This window comes from Macaca mulatta, chromosome 15 (genome assembly GCF_049350105.2).
Source record: "Macaca mulatta isolate MMU2019108-1 chromosome 15, T2T-MMU8v2.0, whole genome shotgun sequence".
NCBI lineage: Eukaryota > Metazoa > Chordata > Mammalia > Primates > Cercopithecidae > Macaca > Macaca mulatta.
In genome coordinates, this window is record NC_133420.1 from 121,373,535 (window position 1) to 121,392,787 (window position 19,253).

General features: G+C 41.8%; 1 protein-coding gene across 1 annotated transcript in view; it reads right to left on the reverse strand.

The window, feature by feature from the left end:
- Positions 1-19,253, reverse strand: part of LOC106993834 (uncharacterized) — a 79,802-nt gene that overhangs the window by 30,011 nt on the left and 30,538 nt on the right. The window contains exon 4 of the mRNA XM_077966428.1: positions 18,050-18,148. Within this exon, the coding sequence (XP_077822554.1) occupies positions 18,050-18,148 (99 nt within the window). The remainder of the gene's footprint in view (positions 1-18,049; positions 18,149-19,253) is intronic.

Consider the following 19,253-nt stretch of genomic DNA (forward strand, 5'->3'; position numbering starts at 1 on the left):
GGTCAAACCAATGTATTGCCTCCACGTATTGATTTGTAACTTTGCCTATAAACTTTGGCCCCTCGCCTTTAAAAATATTTACATGTAAGGGAAATAGGGTCTTGATACAGTTTGAATTTTGTGTCCCCACCCAAATCTCATGTTGAATTGTAATTCCCAGTGTTGGAGGTGGGGCCTGGTGGGAGGTGATTGGAACATGGTGGTGGTTTTTCATTGTTCCATACCATCCCCCTAGTGCTGTCTCATGCTAGCCTTCTCGCACGATCTGGTTGTTTTAAAGTGTATGGCACCTTCCCCCTCTCTCCTCCTCCTACTGCCAGCATATAAGATGCACTTGCTTCCCCTTTGCCTTCCGCCATGATTGTAAGCTTGCTGAGGCTTCCCAGAAGCAGAAGCCACTACGCTTCCTGTACAGCCTGCAGAACCATGAGCCAATTAAACTTCTTCTCTTTATAAATTACCCAGTCTCAGGTAGTTCTTTAGAGCAGTGAGAGAACAGACTAATGTAGGTCTCAAGTATGAACTGCCCAATTCTCCTCGCTGGTGCCATGCAATAAATGCCTCACTTTGTCTCGCTGCAATCCAGATGTCAGTGTTTGGCTTTGCCATGCCGGGAAGACCCCAGTTTGATTAGATAACAAGAGCCAGCACTTCCCTGGCGTTTGAATAAATGTTGATGGGAAAGAGTGTTGTCCATGCTCAATACCGGTTTACTTCTGTGTGAAGAGGCTGGACTGCCCTAGGCTGCTCATTATCCCACAAGCACTTGCACACTTTTCAGGAAAACACAAAGAGTTCCCAGGTCTCGGGTTGTCAAACAAGGGCAATGTGATCGCAGTGGTCCAAAAAAACACCATCCGTCCCTTGGAACATTTGGATATTTTGTTTACTTTTATACATTCTCCAACCCCCAAATATCTCTCCTGGTAGGCAGTAAGCCCTGTAAGGGAGATTTGATCTCTCCCCTTTGGAAGCCTCGGTCCTGAAGCACCAGGACTTGATCTTCAACAGGCCTGGGGATGTGTCCCATACCCACTGATTACTTATATGACATTTATCAATGTATCTAAACCTTAATTTTCAGGTTTTTCAGCTATAACATGGAAATCATGGTATACTAATTGTCAGGGTGGTTGAGAAAATGAAATGAGAGAACGTGCATAAGCCACCCTAAACATAATAGCAGCATAACCCATAGACAGAACACCAGAATTATGGTACTGTTTTAGTTTCCTACAGTTGTTGTCAACCAGTGGTTTACAGCAACACCAGTTTTGTTATCTTAGAATTCTGGAGGTCAGAAGTCTGACAAAATTCTCACCAGCCTACAACAAGGTGATGACAGGCTGCATTCCCTCTGGAGCCTCCAGGGAAAAATGTTCTTTTCACTCTTCCAGCTGCTAGAGGCCATCCACATTCCTTGGGTTCTGGTCCCAAATTCCTCCAACCTCAGCTTCCATCATCACCTCTTCTCTGCCTCTGACTCTTCTGCCTGCCTCTTTTCCCTCATAAGGATCTTTGTGATGGCCTCGGGCCCATGCAGATAATCCAGGATCATCTTCCCATCTCAAAGTCCCTAACTTAATTACATCTGTAATCTGTAAAGGCCCTTTTACCACATGAGGTCACATATTCTCAGGTTCAGGGAATTGAGGTGGACATGGCTGAGGCCACTATTCTGTCTGCCACAGATACCAAAACAAAATTCAAATGCTATAAGACTTGATAAAATAAAAGATATGACCAGAATTGAGAGGGAACTGTAGAAACTAGAACCCCTCCTCCCACATGAGATATGAGATGTGAGGGGCCACTGAAGATATGTCAAAATGGACCAAACAAGGAATAGAGTCTTGGGATGATGTTTGGAGTTACAAGATTACCAATGGAGAGACAAAAATAACTCATATCAAAAAATGGAAAGGAGACAAGGGCAAGATAAATAGAGGCAAAACGGTGATCCAAACATCTTTATTAATGTGTAGTCAATGTATGAAAGCTAAGGAAACAAAGTGAAGAACTAAAGAAATGGAAAAACATATTTAAAGCTATGGAAATAACCATTGGCAAATTAAAATACTTTTTTGTGTATTATGACACAATATACAAGTCTCTCTCTCTCTCTCTCTCTCTTTGTTTGTTTGTACTTTTATTTTGCTGGAGTAAAATAAAAGAGGAGATCCAAAGATGATCTCCTCCCTTACATCCAAGGGAGGAGATCATCTTTTGGATTCCTGCTGGCTAAAATTTTCTTTGTTTTGCTCTCAGAGAACCTCTCTAGGCAGCTGATGATGCCTTCCTGATCCAGGACAGGTGAGCCCCCACAATTAGGGCTTAGCCCAAGAAGTTTCTTGGCTTCACTAAGGAACGAACTCAAGAGTGAGCCTGTAGGCCGGGCGCGGTGGCTCAAGCCTGTAATCCCAGCACTTTGGGAGGCCGAGACGGGCGGATCACGAGGTCAGGAGATCAAGACCATCCTGGCTAACCCGGTGAAACCCCGTCTCTAGTAAAAAATACAAAAAAATAGCCGAGCGAGGTGGCGAGCGTCTGTAGTCCCAGCTACTCGGGAGGCTGAGGCAGGAGAATGACGTAAACCCGGGAGGCGGAGCTTGCAGTGAGCCGAGATCCGGTCACTGCACTCCAGCCTGGGCAACAGAGCCAGACTCCCTCTCAAAAAAAAAAAAAAAAAAAAAAAAAAAAAGAGTGAGCCTGTAGTAGAAAACAGCTTAATTGAGGCAGCAGTGTTACAGCTCCATGACTGCTCCTGCAAAGCAGGGTTACCCCATAGGTTGTGTTTGGAGAGTAGCAGTTCAGAGGCAGTTTTGCAGTCATAGCCATACCTGCTTTTAATCACATGCAAATTAAGGGGTGGGTTATTCATAAATTTCTTTGGGCAGTCACTTCCAGGTGTTGCCATTGCAATGGTAAACCACCATGGCACTGGTGAGCATGTTTGATGAAGAGGTGCTTTCAGTGGCTGTTCCAGCCACTGTTCCAGTCAGTCTTTCACCTGGTCTGGATGAAAGACCAGATGTCTTTCATCTGATCCTGCCTCTTACCTCATTCCCTGCTCAGAGATTAGATACTTCTCCTTGCAGAAGAGTGAAGGCCCATTTTCTGTAATTGCTTTCTGCTGATTTTAGGGGCATAGGCCCTGCCTAGCATCAGAGGAGTAAAAATGTCTGGATACCTTATCTAGGGGGCCAAGAGGCAGGAAGTTTTTATTCTCTGGATCAGTAAACAGAATGTGTTTGAAGCCTTGTGCCAGCATTGTCTTTACCTAGAACTGTTATAATCTAGAAGACATAAAGTTTACTAAGAGGTTAAAGTAGCAAGGGCCAAAGATTAGTAATAACAAGACAGCTATCAGAAGTCCTAGGATTGATAAAAAACCAGGTGAGACTTGGGATGGCACTTTTAATAGTGGACCAGATATAGTTGGGTTCAGTGCCCCACTTATATCTATGTAATCAGGTAACGTGCTCATAGATCTTTTGAATGTGAACCTTGACATGCCCAGAGTTGTTAATATATGTGCAGTAAGTTTTACTAATAACTGCATAGATTTCACTTTGTTTAGCTAGTAAATAATCCAATACTAGTCTGTTATCGAGAACTACATTTGCCAAAGAGTCTAGAGACTCTTGAATTCCCTTTACTGCCTGACCTGCATTGGTGGCTAAGGATTCTAGGATTTCAGTCAAGCTCTTTAGGGTTGGCTCATGGTAGGCAAAGCTGCCCCCCTGGATGCCACTAGTCCTACTGCTGCCCTGATTCCTGCCAGAATTAATCCTCTTGCTTGCTTCTTTCTGGTATTCCTGGGTCTTATGGGGTTATAGACTGTGACCCCTGAAGAGGCAAGGGTGGTCAACATATATTCACCTCTGCTTCAAGCTTTTGATATACAAGGGAAAGCTACTCCTAAAAGAACAGGTGGCTCCTTGGAGAGTCAGGCATGGTTATGGGGTGTGACTTCTTCCCATTCATGGTCACAAACAAAAATGAGCCCTGTTGGGGCTCAAATAGAGGCCCTGCAGGGTATGAGACCTATCCTTTGCTGCCAAACTGAGTCTATGGAACTATTCCTCCCCTGTTCCAGTGGAGGTGGTTGAGCAATCTTTGTTTTCCAGAAGTGGGCAGCACTCCCACCTTCCCAGCTTAGGCGGTTGTTCTTCCCCTGCATGTTCTGATCTGGGAGAAGGCACCATATATGGTCTCCTTGCTCACAAGTGGAATTCCATTGATCTTGGTGCAGCCTTGGGAACTTGGCAACTAGAGTTGGACCAGAGCTTCACAGGGGAATTTCTGCTTTTGGGTCATTAACACAACAGCAGGCACAAAAGATAGAATCATTAGTGTATTGGAGATATAGATACACAACTTCCCAGGTGCAAGTGGTAGTGGTTGGGGAGGTTCAGGTGGAATCCATTAGGTGGGGGAGCGTTCCTCATAGCAAGTAGGGGTCTGGGAACTTTGGGATCATATGGTTAGTTAGGAGGTCTGAGAATATGGCTGCAAGATTTTCCAGATAGGCCAGAAGGTGGAATTCTCTATCCTGGGGATGTTGATGGAAAATCCAGCAACCACAAAGATGATTCCCTGATGCCATAATTTTTGAAGTATTTACCATAGAGTTATGTTCCCACCCACACTGCATCAGGATCATTGAGAGAGCCAACAGAATCAACAGCGACAGCATGGTGTCCGGTTGGGCCTTAGAGTGGCTTCTACACCCAACAACCGCAAAAGAGGTGCTTCCCAGGAAGACGTGGTTGGCCAAAGCAATGGAAAAGAAGTATTACAGTTAGGAAAAAGAGAAAAATTAACGTGCCTATTCCCATCCACAGCATCACATTACCACTTCTGGCTGAGTGTTGATTCTTTTAATTAAGTAGTGGAGGTCTTTTAAAGGTTCACAGATGTAATTGTGGTGTCCTCATTTTATGCCTGCAATGCATAAGAAATAGGTTTAATCCTGGACAGGTGTACCCGACTAGTTATTCCCTGGAGTTTAACATTAGTAGGGTACTCAGCAACACTTGACAAGCACCCTTTCATTTTGGTTGTAATCCCTTGGGGGATTTTTCTTTTTAAGTTTTTAGTAAGACTAAGTCTTCTGGGAGGAGGCAATACTTTATTTCTATATTCTTAAAGAGTCTTGTGAACCTGGCCTAAATTGTAAAGGGGGCATAGTGAGGTGTCTCCAATCCTGTTTTGTGTCATGGACTGAATTAGCTTTTTTAAGAATTTTTTTGTGTATGTGGAAGGGGGATTTCCTTTGGCCAACAGAATCAAAAGACTCATAGTGGATTAAACATTCTAGGCCAGATGGGAATGGAGGTAGGCAGGTACTCATTAGCCCTTAAAACCATTTTAAGCACTATGAGAGTCAAAAACTAAAAGCCAAAAATAAGGTTATAAAACTGACTTATCTATACATCCTGTGCATTGAGCTACTGTAATCTGACTTGTAGCAATTAGCTATACCAAACACAAGCATTTTGTTTAGGAGTCTGTGTGCCTTTTTTTAATTTGGAGGGGCTGAATTAATTTTATCCCTTAAAACCCAGCCCTTGCAATCTTGCATGCCCACTTATTCCACTATAGTTCCTGGGCCTGAAGGAATTAAATCATTTTAAATTCTAGATGTAAAACAAAACAGAGAATTAGCAATGTTTCAAGCAAAAAGGTCATACATGCTGCCTAGTTTTGAGAATGACAGCGACGGAAGCTCATGGGCAGCTAAACATTTAAATTATTTAGTATCAAGGCATAAAACAAGTTATATTAATTCAGCTAGAGGCAAAATTATTAAATGAATACAAGCTTTTCTCTGTGTCTCATGAAAGCAGTTTACTTTGATTGTTTCCTTTGCCCAGGTTTAAAGACAAGGCTTTGGTTAACTTGAGTTTGATGTTAGATACTGGCAGGAATTGGTGCCATCTCCAGATGAGCTATGCATACCCAGGAATCAAAGCCCTGTAATTTAACAGCACATGGATTAGTTAATAGCACCTGATAAGGAACTTGTCAGAGGGCTGGAGGTGGTGATGCTTGAGTTCATGACCTGACTGGAAGCTGTAAAAAGATTTTATAACCTTGTAGTGATTAATTTTTATAGCTTTGATAAACCCCAGCAACAAGCAAGAGATTTAAACTAGGATTCAATTCTGAGGGCATTTGTCAAAGGTGTTAAAGTCCCAAAATATTTGATCAGTGTGGAACTACAGGTTATTGTAAGCAATAGTTACTTATTTATCCAAAGTTAAATACTCTTGGCAGTGTGATTACCTCTCCATATGGGAACTCCACTTAAATAACCTGAAAGTTGAATTTGATGAAGAAAAACATAATACTTGAATTTAATCAGATGCAGGAAAAGTGTATTTAAGATTATGAGTGTAGCAGGGGAACTGAGAAAGTTTTCTGGTTAGTTACAATGAAAATTTAGAAATATCAAGAAAAACCAAGAGTATAGAATCAAGTAATATTGGAAAAAAATGCAGCTTTTATAGACCTCTAAGACAAAACACTTTAGTATCAGGCCACAATAACAGTTGGAATCAGAAGAGAAAATGTCACAGGAGCTGATGAAAAGGCTAAAGGAGACAGTTATACGACTCTGAGAAGCAAGAGGATTTTAAAAGAAATAGAATATAAAATCAAAAAGCAAAATTTTGGGTAATTTAGCAAATTAATACTGTAAGAAAATTTGGTTTGACATGGAGACTATTTTTAGAAAGTCTATTATACACAATTTTCTTTTCATTACAGCTAGCTTAATCACACACAAAATTCTTTTCATAAATTCCCCTTTATGAACCTTATCACAACTTACATATACCATCCACCACATGCTTGGACAATTTGACTTGTCCTATACTAACTCTTTCTTAAATAACCAGTCATTTTACTCTAGGATAAGAGTTTACTACAGAAGATCCTTTTTATACAAAATTACTCTTTCTTTATATCCTTCCTTGCAAAAAAATACATTTTTTATCTAGAGTTTTCTTTATATCTCTTTTTTTTCCACTCACTGGTCCCTTCATAAGTTGAACCTCACCTTCATTGACTTCTGAATTTGACAAAAATTACTCTTTTTCCCAATAAAGAATATGTTTTCCCTGGCACATTTTATATAAACCTAGGAGGCAAGAAATCCTGAACTTCCCAACAGACATTGGCATTCTGTAGATGAGAGCCATTTCACAATTTTAAGGTTTTCAACTATACAAAAAGCTTGCTATTTAAAGCCATTTTAACCAGTTCAAAACCTACAAACAAAAGTGGTTTACCTTAAAGTTAAATCATAAAAGACACAACATTCTTTTCAAACTAACAAGTTCAGACTAGACTTACATGTTTAATTTATTCTTGCTCTTTTATTTATAAGCCAATCTGATACCATGCTAGACACAGGACATGCCACAATACCTGTCTATACACATAAACAAACACATCAAACAAAGGGCCTATACAAGATAACAGGATCCAAATTATTTACAAAACTGGGACCTGTCTACCTGACCAAACCTTATTTGCCCCAACAGGTATGGAAGACATGAAGAGGCAGGGAAGGGGATCCTGTAGCAGCCAATAAGGAAGCAAGGGGCAAACTGTGTTACTGAAGGGGAGACCTGAGTCTCTGAGTTGCTGGAGAGCTCACCCAGCAGTGGGACACTAAAGAAAAATGTTCAGTCGGCCTCTAGTCTGCCACTGCAGGAAGCTGTCTGTCAGGTAAAGGATCCAAGATCCCTAATAAACTTACTTGAGCAAAGCAGCTCACTGGGGCTAGTGGAAGAAGGTTAGCTCTAGAATTGATGGGGAACATTTTCTCTCTCTCATCAGGGACAGTCAGGACAGTCTCATTGTCAATGGCCCTTTTGTTTATAGTAGGCACATTGATTCTGGCCCAGGGGCCAATCAATTGGGGGCTCTCATATGGGCGTTCCAGACACTGATCTTGTGACACTTTCTTGGGATGGGTAACCCTGAGGAGGAAGGGGGCTTAAAGCGTATGCTAATAATTGCACTTTTTGGCTATTTCTTATGGTTTTGCCTCTTCTTCTCCTCTGTCACTGTTGTTGTAAACCCCAAAAGTCATGTTTAAGAGTTGGATTATGGGGGTGTGAGAACCCTTGCTGCTGCTTTTTGTAGCATTTTCCTGATGTCAGGGGAAGACCGAGTAATAAAATGCATACCCAGGAGAGGCTGCCCTTCTGGGGAGTCTGGATCTGTGTGAGTATATTTCTTGAGTGCCTCAACCAAATGACCCTGAAACAGAGTGGGACTTCCATAATTTCTCTGAGTTATTTCTCTAACCTTGTCATAATTGATTGGCTAAACCACACCCTTTTCCCACTGCATTTCTTCCACAGCACAGCAAGTAGATGATAATACTTGCAAGTCATGACAAGTTAAGTTGAAGAACATGGTCAACTTAAAAAACTCCTCTATGAACTTTTCTGGATTCTCTGAAAACTAGCCACATTTTCTTTGTTAAATAAAGCCAACTCAGACAGAAAATAGCACATGTACTCTAAGTGTTCCCCAATTTTCATCAGCTACTTCCTGCAATGGACACAGGTTTGACTTTTAGGAGCTGATATGGGGTCCACTTCTGGAGGTATTGGTTGGACCTACTCTTTTGAGCAGTAAGAGGTATAGGCTGGAGCTAGCAGGATAAGGGGGAGAGGTGCCTGATGACCTTGGGATGGAACCCTTTGTTAGAAAACCGGCAGGACCCTCCTCAGAACGGGGGCACTGAGGAGGCTCCAGGGAGGGCATAGACCTTCTGGGAGAGCAGCTAGGAATGCCATTTGATGCAGGGCAAGCCAGCCCCAAAACTGGGGCTTAGCCTGGGAAAGTTCTTGGCTTCACTCAGGAAAGGATTCAAGAATCAGCTGGTGGTAGAAAAAAAAATGGCTTTATTGAGGCAACAGTGTTACAGCTCTGTGACTGCCCCTGCAGAGTCAGGATACCTCAAAGGCAGTGTGTTTGTGTAGCAGCTCAGAGGCTGTTCTCCAGTTATATTTATACATACTTTTAATTACATGCAAGTTAAGGGGTGGGTTACTCAGAAATTTCTAGAACAGAAGTGGTAACTTCCAGGTATTGGCACAGCAATGGTAAACCATCACGGTGCTGGTGAGCATGCCTCTTCCCTGTTTCAACCAGTCTTCAGTCTGGCCCAAAGTGAAATCCCACCTGCTACCTCACTTCCAGTGGTGTCTGCAGTGACATTTTGTTCCCTCTTTCGAAATCATTTTCAGTGGGGTCTCTTGTGGGTGGGACGTTAAGCACAAGTGCTCAGCCAACTGCACTGAACCAGAAATTCTGCATCTGTGCTGACCTGAGACGCTTTCTGGCAAACCAAGCGTATAAACCATGCGGACCATGGGACAGATGCCACATCGCTCTCTCACACCTTCATGCACGTCCTTCAGTGTTGCACAGCAGCAGCCTCTAAGGGAACCAGCCCTGAGATGTATTTTTAAAACATTTTTACTATTTGATTTGATTTTTTACAACTATGAGGCACAGATGTTTTACTGGGGGAAAAATATGTAGAAGACATGGCTGGATGTGTGTTACGAGAAAGAGGTCAAGTGCAAATGAGGAAAAGAGGAACTCATGAACCTCTTCTGCCTTTTGGCGAGTGGCCAGTCATTTGAAACTGTGAAGCAGAAGGTAGCAAGGGACAGTCATTCCTATGGGTGCCACAGGAACCCACAAAGGGGAAACTTCCTCTTTGTCCTTGGAAGGGTCACCGAAAATCAACTGACAAGAGACAGACCAATTGGAAAAAAGGCACACATATTTATTAATGTGCATAGGAATCTTACGAAGATCTCCAAGAAATGGTAAGGTGGTTGACACATTTACACTATCTTTTTTAAGCCTTCTTTGATACAGGTCTCACTCTCTTGCCCAGGCTGTAGTACAATGGCAGGATCATGGTTTACTGTAGCCTCAAACTCCTGGGCTCAGGCAGTCCTTCAAGCAATCCCACCTCAGCCTCCTGAGTAGCTGGAACTACAGGTCTGTGCCCCCATGCCTGACTAATTATTTTCATTTTTTGTAGAGATGGGGGGTCTCACTATGTTGCCTTGAACTTGAACTTCTGACCTCAAGTGATCCTCCTGCCTTGGCCTCCCAAAGTGCTGGGATTACAGGCAGGAGTCACCACATCCAGCCTATACACAGCTTAGGGTTACAAAAAAAATGTGGGCTTGGAGTACACCCAAAAACTGGTTGTGGCAGTAAATCAAGTTATGATGTCAAGGCAGGTTACGGCAGGAAAAGAAGAGGAGGTCTGGCTTGCAAATGTGGTCTTATTATACAGGTGAAAGCTTATAGGTAGCAGTCCTCAGAGAGAATAGATGGTAAATGTTTATTTCAGAAATTTAAGGTGTCAGACTCTGTTAATATTTTCTTGATCTGGACAAGGGTGAGCCTCAAAGAAAACCTGGCTGCACCATGCTGATTCTGTACAGACGCAAATCTCCCTGCAAAGGACAGCTTTGCACGGCTACCTCTGTTTGCAGGCCCTCTGAACAGCCACCTCAAAATATGTCGAAGAAGGATATTTGGAGGTGAAATATTTTGGTTTCGTCCATTACAAATCTGTATCTGCCACAAGATAGTATCATTTACTCACTGTATAGCTTTGGCCAAGTGGTTTGAATTCTCTGTCCCTTAGTTTATCTGTAAACTGAAGAAAATAATAGCACATACTTCACAGAGTTTTATGATAATTGAATTAATATAAGCAAAGAACTTCTAATAATGCCTGGCACATAGTAAATAACCAACCTGTCATTAGAAGACAGAATCCATGGATTTACTATTAGTATAAATAATGTGCTCTCTGCTACACAGAAAAGCAGTCTTCAAGGGGAGCATCCATTTTCCACCTGGAATCCAAGCAGAGGCGGCCTCCCTGAGCCAGGAAGGTAGGCCACAAAGAAGAGAAGGTAGATCCATGTGTGCAGGGCAGGGCCATGACTGTAGCAGCAATGCCCATTCTTGGCCACAAGCACAGATGAAGGTGCTACCAGGATCCAGAACCAGGCACTGAAGAGGGAAGTGCACAAGCCATGTAAGTGATCACAAAGCACTCAGGTCACGAGAAGAGGTGACCCAGACCCCACTCCCTAAACCATCATGACAGGAAGGAAGCACCAACTCGCTGCCAAGGGGAGCTTTTTAATTAGTATGTTCATTAAACCGATGCCAGCTCTCATTTCAGAATGTAAATTTGGTCTTTCCCAAAAAATCCTTGGATATCTTCAGGAAGTCCCAAGTTACTTTTAAATGTGGACACTTGCATCCCTTCTACCTTTGCTTTTTCAGAAGCAGACGCAGATCTGAGATCCCAGTAGAAAGAATGTATTTGGCAGGTGCATGATACCCCAGCAAGGGAGTAGGGACATGGAACCAGAAGGGGAAGGTGAGACCAGGAAGGGAAGGCAGCCCAGTTATGAGCCACTGGAGCACAAGAAAACTGCAGAACCACCTGTGCATCTTCCTGAGGGACGAGGGAGCCGGGACATTCAGACACCAGCCTGTCAGTCATTGGTGGAGGGCTGCCAGGGCTATTAATTCCCCAGCACTCAAACCACCCCGGACGTGGGCAGAGAGACCTCCTGAGGCTTAGGAGAATGTCTTCAGGCAAAGAAGAAGTTGAAACTCAGATAGAATCCACAGACCACAGGGGTGTGAGTGAGTTACCAACAGTTCTGGTTACATTTACATTTAGGGAGAAGATTCTGGAACCCAACATAGATAGATCAAGGTAAAGAGCATCCCTCCCAGAAGGTTGCCAGGATGCTCTAGAGCTCATGAGATTTGCTCTTGGTGACACTGAGAAGCAGGAAGGAGTGGGAATGGAGAGTGCAGGCTTTGAAATCCACCCATCCGGGGCTGCCTCCCTGCTCTGCTCTCACAGCTCTGTGATCTTGCGCAAGTTCCATAGCACCTCTGGGTGAGATTTCCCATCTGTCAAATGGGGTTGACGATAATACCTATTGTTGTGAGGACTTAACACGGTCATACAGATAAAGCACTTAAGAAGCACTCGCCCTTAAGCGCTCAAACGTTTGTATTCTACATCTTCTGTCAATTGTCTTTGTTTATAAATGCTCTGGCATGCTGGGTGCTCAAAAGGTGTTGACAATAATTTATTCACTACAATGCACCAAGAATTAAGTGAACTATTGCAAAGAAAATAAAAACTAGTGTTCATCACATCCTGCACTGGGCCTCAGAGAACCAGGCGAGGGTATGTGGCCAATGAGCGACCAATGAAGTCACTGTCAGAGTGGCTTTGTCACCCAAGGAGCTCCTACTAGTTTATTAGGGCAATCCGACTTTCAGATTTTAATCCTAGCAGTGTACGGATATAAAAGATACCAAGTCTAAAAATAATAATTATAAAGATCTTAAAAACAACCCGTGATACTCACAAATCCTTTCGATTGGTAATTTTTGAGACATTGGACCATATCTAATACTTGGCAACAGGGCACCACTGTGCTATCATGAAGCATTATCATCAGTTCCAGTGAAGGTGAAATGGTTTCTATTATAAGCATGTTAATAACTTCTATTAATAGAGATGAGAAAAAGCACAAAACCTTTATCATTTCTTTTCATGCATGGAATAAAATGAGAACTCTATATTACAAAGAAAAAAAAAAAAGGTTCCCTTTCTAATGCCATCCAAGGAACAATATTCTAAGTGTGCCTACTGAGACAGGATTTCATCTGAATCTATTGCTATGTATTCTCCAACATCTTCTCCAAGATTAGGCCCTTTCCAGCTGAGACTGGTTTTTGCTAGCGGTGGTTAGATTTTCACAGTTCCCAGCCCAGGGGAAGGGAGGGCACCTCCCTGAGACTACATTGCCCTCTGCTGGCCATCTGAGGCCAAGTCAGCTAGGGAAGGCCTCTGGGGAATTAACTTTTTTCAAAAATAAAGTTTATGAAATTATACATGAGATTTGCATAAAAGGTGAAGTGAGGTTGTTACAGCTGCAAAGTCTCTCACTCTCCAGGGACAAAAGTAAGAGGTCAGAAGTGCACTTGGAACTATCGGGATGGTGAAGGTCACACAGGCAGCCTGGGTTTGGAGTCAGGCTCAGGTTGGACCCTGCTCTGCTGGTACCAGCTGTGCCATCTTGGGCAAGTTGTGAACCCCTCTAAGCTTCAGTTTCTCATATGTGAGATGTGATAATCCCCGGGGTCACTTATCCAAAGATTAAAGAGCACAATGCACATAAAGTTGTAAGCAGCGTATGTGACACTTCGTGTTCTAACAAACGTTCGTTATTATTGTTCCAACTTCCTTCTTGCAGATGCAGAAACTGAAAACTCTCAGGGCTTGACATAGGGACCCAAAGTCACCTGTCTGCCTAGGGATAAGGAGGGGAGTCATCCCAGGCCAAGCCTCCCACCCTCCCCAAGGCAGGTCTTGGGCTTTCATGAGCATCTTTAGCTCCATCCCCTAGTCACAACCCATCTCAGTGGACATGTGTCCCGGACGCTAAGCCTGGCCTACCCCACCGCCCCACACAAGGAAATGTTCCCTGTGGGCTGAGCCTCACACTCTGCTCACATTTGCCCCCCACAGAGCAGTTCACCTGGAGGGTAGCGCAGGTGCTATTCCCGAAAGGCCATGTAAAGCCAATGCAACTGTCAGAGTGAGGAGGAAATTCCATACAACACGAGCAGGTGGGCTGGGGCGGTAGGCTCGAGGGCAGGGGCTATTAATGACTGAACCACAGAAAAGTCCATTTGTCCATTTTTCTATTCATTCGCTCCCAAGTATTTTTTGAGCAGCACATGCTAAGCAAGTCTTCTCAGCACTCACATCGAAGAAAAGAAAAGAGGTGGCCCTGGTCTGCAACACCCTTGGGCACCTGGTGGGAGGCCTGGTTCCCCTTTTATGTGGTTTGTCACACTCTCAGGACTGTGACCAAAACCAAATGAGGGCATTCCCATTAGATCCCGCTGAGTGAGCTGTGCCTCCAGTAAACAAGCTTGAGCAGGTGCGGTTCATGTTAATTGAGAACCTCATGCCACCAAACAACACATGTGCTAGCAAGGGTTGCCCACACATTGCCTCAACACTAGCGTTTGTCCTTCCTGTGTCCTTCCTTCTGAATAGCCACACAGCACCAGGACCATTGCGCAAGAATCATTCAAATCGCCACCACTAATGGGTTTGGATTGGAATTCCAGAAATAACCCCAGCTTGACTACTTACTGTCTGTATTCCTTCAATGGAGTGATTAATCTTTCCTGTCTCCAAATTATCATTGGATCATGGCAGTGACAATACCTATTTTGCAAAATTTTCTTAAGACTTAAAGACAGTAAATATAAAGCCCCGGGTTGCCTACACAAAGTGGACACTGAGGAAATAGCAGCCATTGTTACTATTTCACACCTAAACAAAATACATATATGGACAGAATATATGTATACATTCACATACATATATTGACACATATAAAAATATGCATGCCAATTTTTGTTGCTGTATATAAGACATATAGTATTATACTGGAAAAGCACAAAGAACATACACTGTAGAGATTACAAAAACTAAATATGTTTATCTTGCCAAATAAAACATTTGAAAAGATACTGCTTTGGGTCATGAAGACAGTTGCTTTCTTATCTCTTGAGTTAAGGAAAATACATATTTTATGGAAAGCCATGGAGGTAGCTTCTAACTAAAAATAAAACTTAAACTTGTTTTGAGGAATAAAATCAGTATCCTCATTTTTTTAATATTCTGAGGAAATAAAAGAGAAATCACATGTATGAATATGTAGTTTAGGTCAACTTACATTTCTGCAATGCAGGATGCTATAACTATGCTGTAGAAATGTACTCCTACTAAAACACTCAGCAGTCATCCCCTCTCCACCCCCAAAAGAAGGTGTTTTTCAGTAGCATCTGCTACTTTCAGATGGTCAAGTGATGGCAGAAGCGATTTACAGTAACCACAAGTGTAAGGTTATAGGAGCAGCCTAGCCTATGATCTCAGGAGCCAGACCATCTGGCTGTGCCACTTTCTAGATGTCTGATCTTGAGAACCTTCTCTGCCAACCTGTGCCTCAGTTTCCTCTACCAGAAAATGTAAAGAACAGCACCCTGACCTTATTTCAGATTTAAATGAGTTGATGCTTAGAGAACAGAACATAATTAGCACTGTTTGTGAAATAATGCTTTTTGAATTTATTGGCATTTTAAAAATCCCTCAACTGAAAAGAGATCTCAAAGACTCTTGGAGAAATTATACTTAACAATAAGGAAATAGGACACTTTATCAACCCAATAAGGAGCATCTATAGAAAACTTATAGCTGGTGTCATACTGATGGTGACATGAACACTTTTCCCTAAGATGAGAAAGGAGGTAGGAATGTTCACATCCACCAGTTCTACTCAAGGTTGTACTGGAAGTTCTAGCCATTGCTATAAGGCAAGAAAAATAAATAATTAAATAAAAAATATAAAGGTGGAAAAGGAAAAGAAACTTCCTCCATTTGCAGACGACATGACTCTTTACATAAAAAAACTAAGGAATTTACAAAGAAACCACTATAACACACAAGTGAACTTACTAAGGTCTCAGGATATGAAGTAAATCTATAAATTTCAACTGCATACTTATATAATATCAATAAAAATGGTAAATGAAATTTACAAAAAGCCACATACCATTTTATAATAATATAAAATACTTAGAAATAAGTAAATAAGGTGTGTAAGATCTGTACACTGACAACTATAAAACATTGCTAAAAGAAATTAAAAAGGACCTAAATTAATGGAGAGTTATACTACGTTCATAGATTGAAAGAGTCACTATTGTTAAGGTATCATTTCTCCCCAAGTTTACCTATATATTCAATACAATACCAACAAAAATCCAAAGAGGGCTTGTTTGTAGAAATTAACAAGCTAATTTTTAAATATTTATATGGAAATGAAAAAGACCTACAATAACCCAAACAGTCTTAAAAAGTAAAATGGGGAAATAAATACCTAATTTTAAGTCTTAATGTAGTACAGTAATCAAGACAGTATGGTATTGGTATAAGGATAAATAGATCATTAAACAGAATAGGAAGTCCAGAAGTAGACCCACATGTATACAATTAAGAGATTTTTGACAGAAGCATCAAAGCAATGAAAAGGGAAAAGGAAAGTCCTTTCAAGAAATTGTGCCGAAACAACTGGACATTTGTGTAGAAAATTAATAACTCACTTCCTATTTTACACTATATACAAAAATTAGTTTAAGATGCATCAGAGTTCTATTACACATAAAAGCAATAAAATTTCTCAAAAGAATAAGAGAATATCTAATGTGGTAGGCAAAGTATTCCTAGGCTGGTAAAAAACAGCACTCATCTAAAAATAGGAAAATTGTTCAATTTCACTTAACCAAAATTAACTTATGCTTATCACAAGACAATGATAAGAAAATGAAAAAGGCAGCAATAGACTAGGAGAAAATATTTGCCAAATATATATCTGGCAAAGGACTTCAATTCAGAATATATCTTTTACAGTTCTACAAATTAATAATCGAAAGACAATCTAATTTTTTATGGGCAAAATATTGGACAAACACTTTATAAAAAATAAGAGATAGTCAGATAACATCAAGTGTTGGCAAGGATGTGAAGCAACTGGAGCTATCATACACTGCACAAATCTCATACGCAAAATGATACAACCCCTTTGGAACCTTCTTGGCATTTTCCCAGACAGCCATCTGCTCCATGACTCAGGAATTCTACTCTTAGATTGTAGGAACTTATCCAAGAGGAATTAAAATGTAAGTCCACAAAAAAGACTCATACAAGAATATTCATAGCAGCCCTATTCAAAAAAGCAAAAAAAAAAAAAAAAAAAAAAAAAGAAACTAGACATAGCTCAAATATCCATCAACAGAAGAACAAACAAATAAATATATATCTCTGTATGATTACAGTAGAAAAAACAAGCAAACTGTTTTTCTCCTACTATACTCAATACAAAACACTTCTGGTCATCAAAGGACAGCAGGGTGTCCTTCCATTCAGTTCAAATCTGATACTATCTACCTGGAGATAGCATCAGATCACACAAGTTGAGGGCTTAGTCTCATAAAACTCTTCCCCCTTTAGATGCCAGACCCAAGCCCCAGGTTACGACCTGCACTTAAGCCAACCAGTTATAAATCAGGATTCTCAGCCAGGTGCAGTGGCTCATGCCTGTAATCCCAGCACTGTAGGAGGCTAAGGCAGGCAGATCACGAGGTCAGGAGACGGAGACCATCCTGGCCAACATGGTGAAACCCTGTCTCTACTAAAATATACACACAAAAAAAATTAGCTGGGCGTGGTGGTGCGAGCCTGTACTCCCAGCTGCTTGGGAGGCTGTCGAAGGAGAATCGCTTGAACCCAGGAGGTGGAGGTTGCAGTGAGCCAAGATCACGCCACTGCACTCCAGCCTGGTAACAGAGCAAGACTCCATCTCATAAATCAATCAATCAATCAATCAATCAGGATTCCCACAAACCCCTCCTCAGGTTTGATAATTTGCTAGGACAGCTGACGGAACTCAGGGGAACACTTTACTCACATTTACCCATTTATTATAGAGGATACTAGAAAGGATACAGATAAATAATCAGATGGAAGAGATGCATAGTGCAAGGTATGTGAGAAGAAGCACAGCACTTCCATGCCATTCCTGGGGCACCACACTCCATGGTTCATCATTCAGAAACTCTCCAAGTCTTGACTTTTGGGGTTTTTGTGAATGTTTCATTACATAGGCATAATCGATTAATGTATGGGCCCTTGGTGATCAACTCAGCCTTCAGCCCCTCACTTCTCCCCAGAGATCCACTTGGGGCTGAGGGTGCCAAGCTGCTAATCACGTGATTGGTTCCCATGGCAACCAGCCCCATCCTGAGGCTATCTAGGAGCTCCCCCTCACCCATCAGTCATCTCCTTAGCATACAAAAAGGCACTTACCATTTTGGAGATTCCAAGGCAGATAGGAGCTGTATGCCAGAAAACAGGGACAAGACCAAATACAGTGTATTTCTTATCATAAGTCACAGTTACCACAATCTGCAAAAAATAAATAAACAACATGGTTGAATCTTGAAACTATGAGGTTGAGCAGATGAAACTAGACACACAAGAGTACACAAATGTGAATGACAGAGCCTTGGGAGATGTAAAAAAAAAAAGTACATAAATAAATGTAAGGATCTCATTTAAATAAAGTTCAAGAATAGAGAAAACCAATCTAAGATGATAGAAATCAATTTCTTTTTTTTTTTTTTTTGAGACAGAGTCTCACTGTCAGCCAGACTGGAGTGCAATGGCGTGGTCTCGGTTCACTGCAACCTCTGCCTCCCGTTCAGGGGATTCTCCCACCTCAGCCTCCCAAGTAGCTGGGACTACAGGTGCATGCCACCACACTCGGCTAAGTTGTGTGTGTGTGTTTGTGTGTGTGTGTATTTTTTAATAGGCTCTAGAGGATTGGGGACTGGCTGTAAGGGGACAATTTCTTAGATGATGGGAATTCTCTATGTCTTGATCATGGTGATGGTTACCCAATGTAAACAAAAAGAGTCAAACTCTGTAAAATATTTAAATAGATTTATTCTGAGCTAAATATGGGCAACCAATGGCCCATGACACAGCCCTCAGGAGATCCTGAGAACTGTGCCCAAGGTGGTTTTATACATTTAGTGAGATCTAAGACATTAATCAATACGTTTAAGATGTACATTGGTTCAGTCTGGAAAGCAGGGACTTCCAGGTCATGAGCAGATCCAAAGATTTTCTGATTGGCAAATGGTTGAGGGAGTTAATATCTTAAGACCTGGAATCAATAGAAAGAAATCTGGGTTATGATAAGGGGTTGCAAATGTTAAAGTTTACCATGTAGATGAAGCCTCCAGGTAGCAGGCTTCAAAGAGAACAGATTGTAAGTATTTCTTCTCAGTCTTAAAGAGTCTACCAGTCTTCGGGTCTCTCTGTTGATGTTAATTCTGGTCAGCTGTGAGACAGGTTCGAAGCCCTCCTCCCACCAAACCCCCACTTCCATCATGGACTAAACTAGTTTTTCAGGTTAACTTTAGAATGCTCTTGGCTGAGAGAAGGGGTCCTGATTGGGGGCTTAGAATTTTGTATTTGTTTTACATTCTCCTCTTCTGGCCAAGAT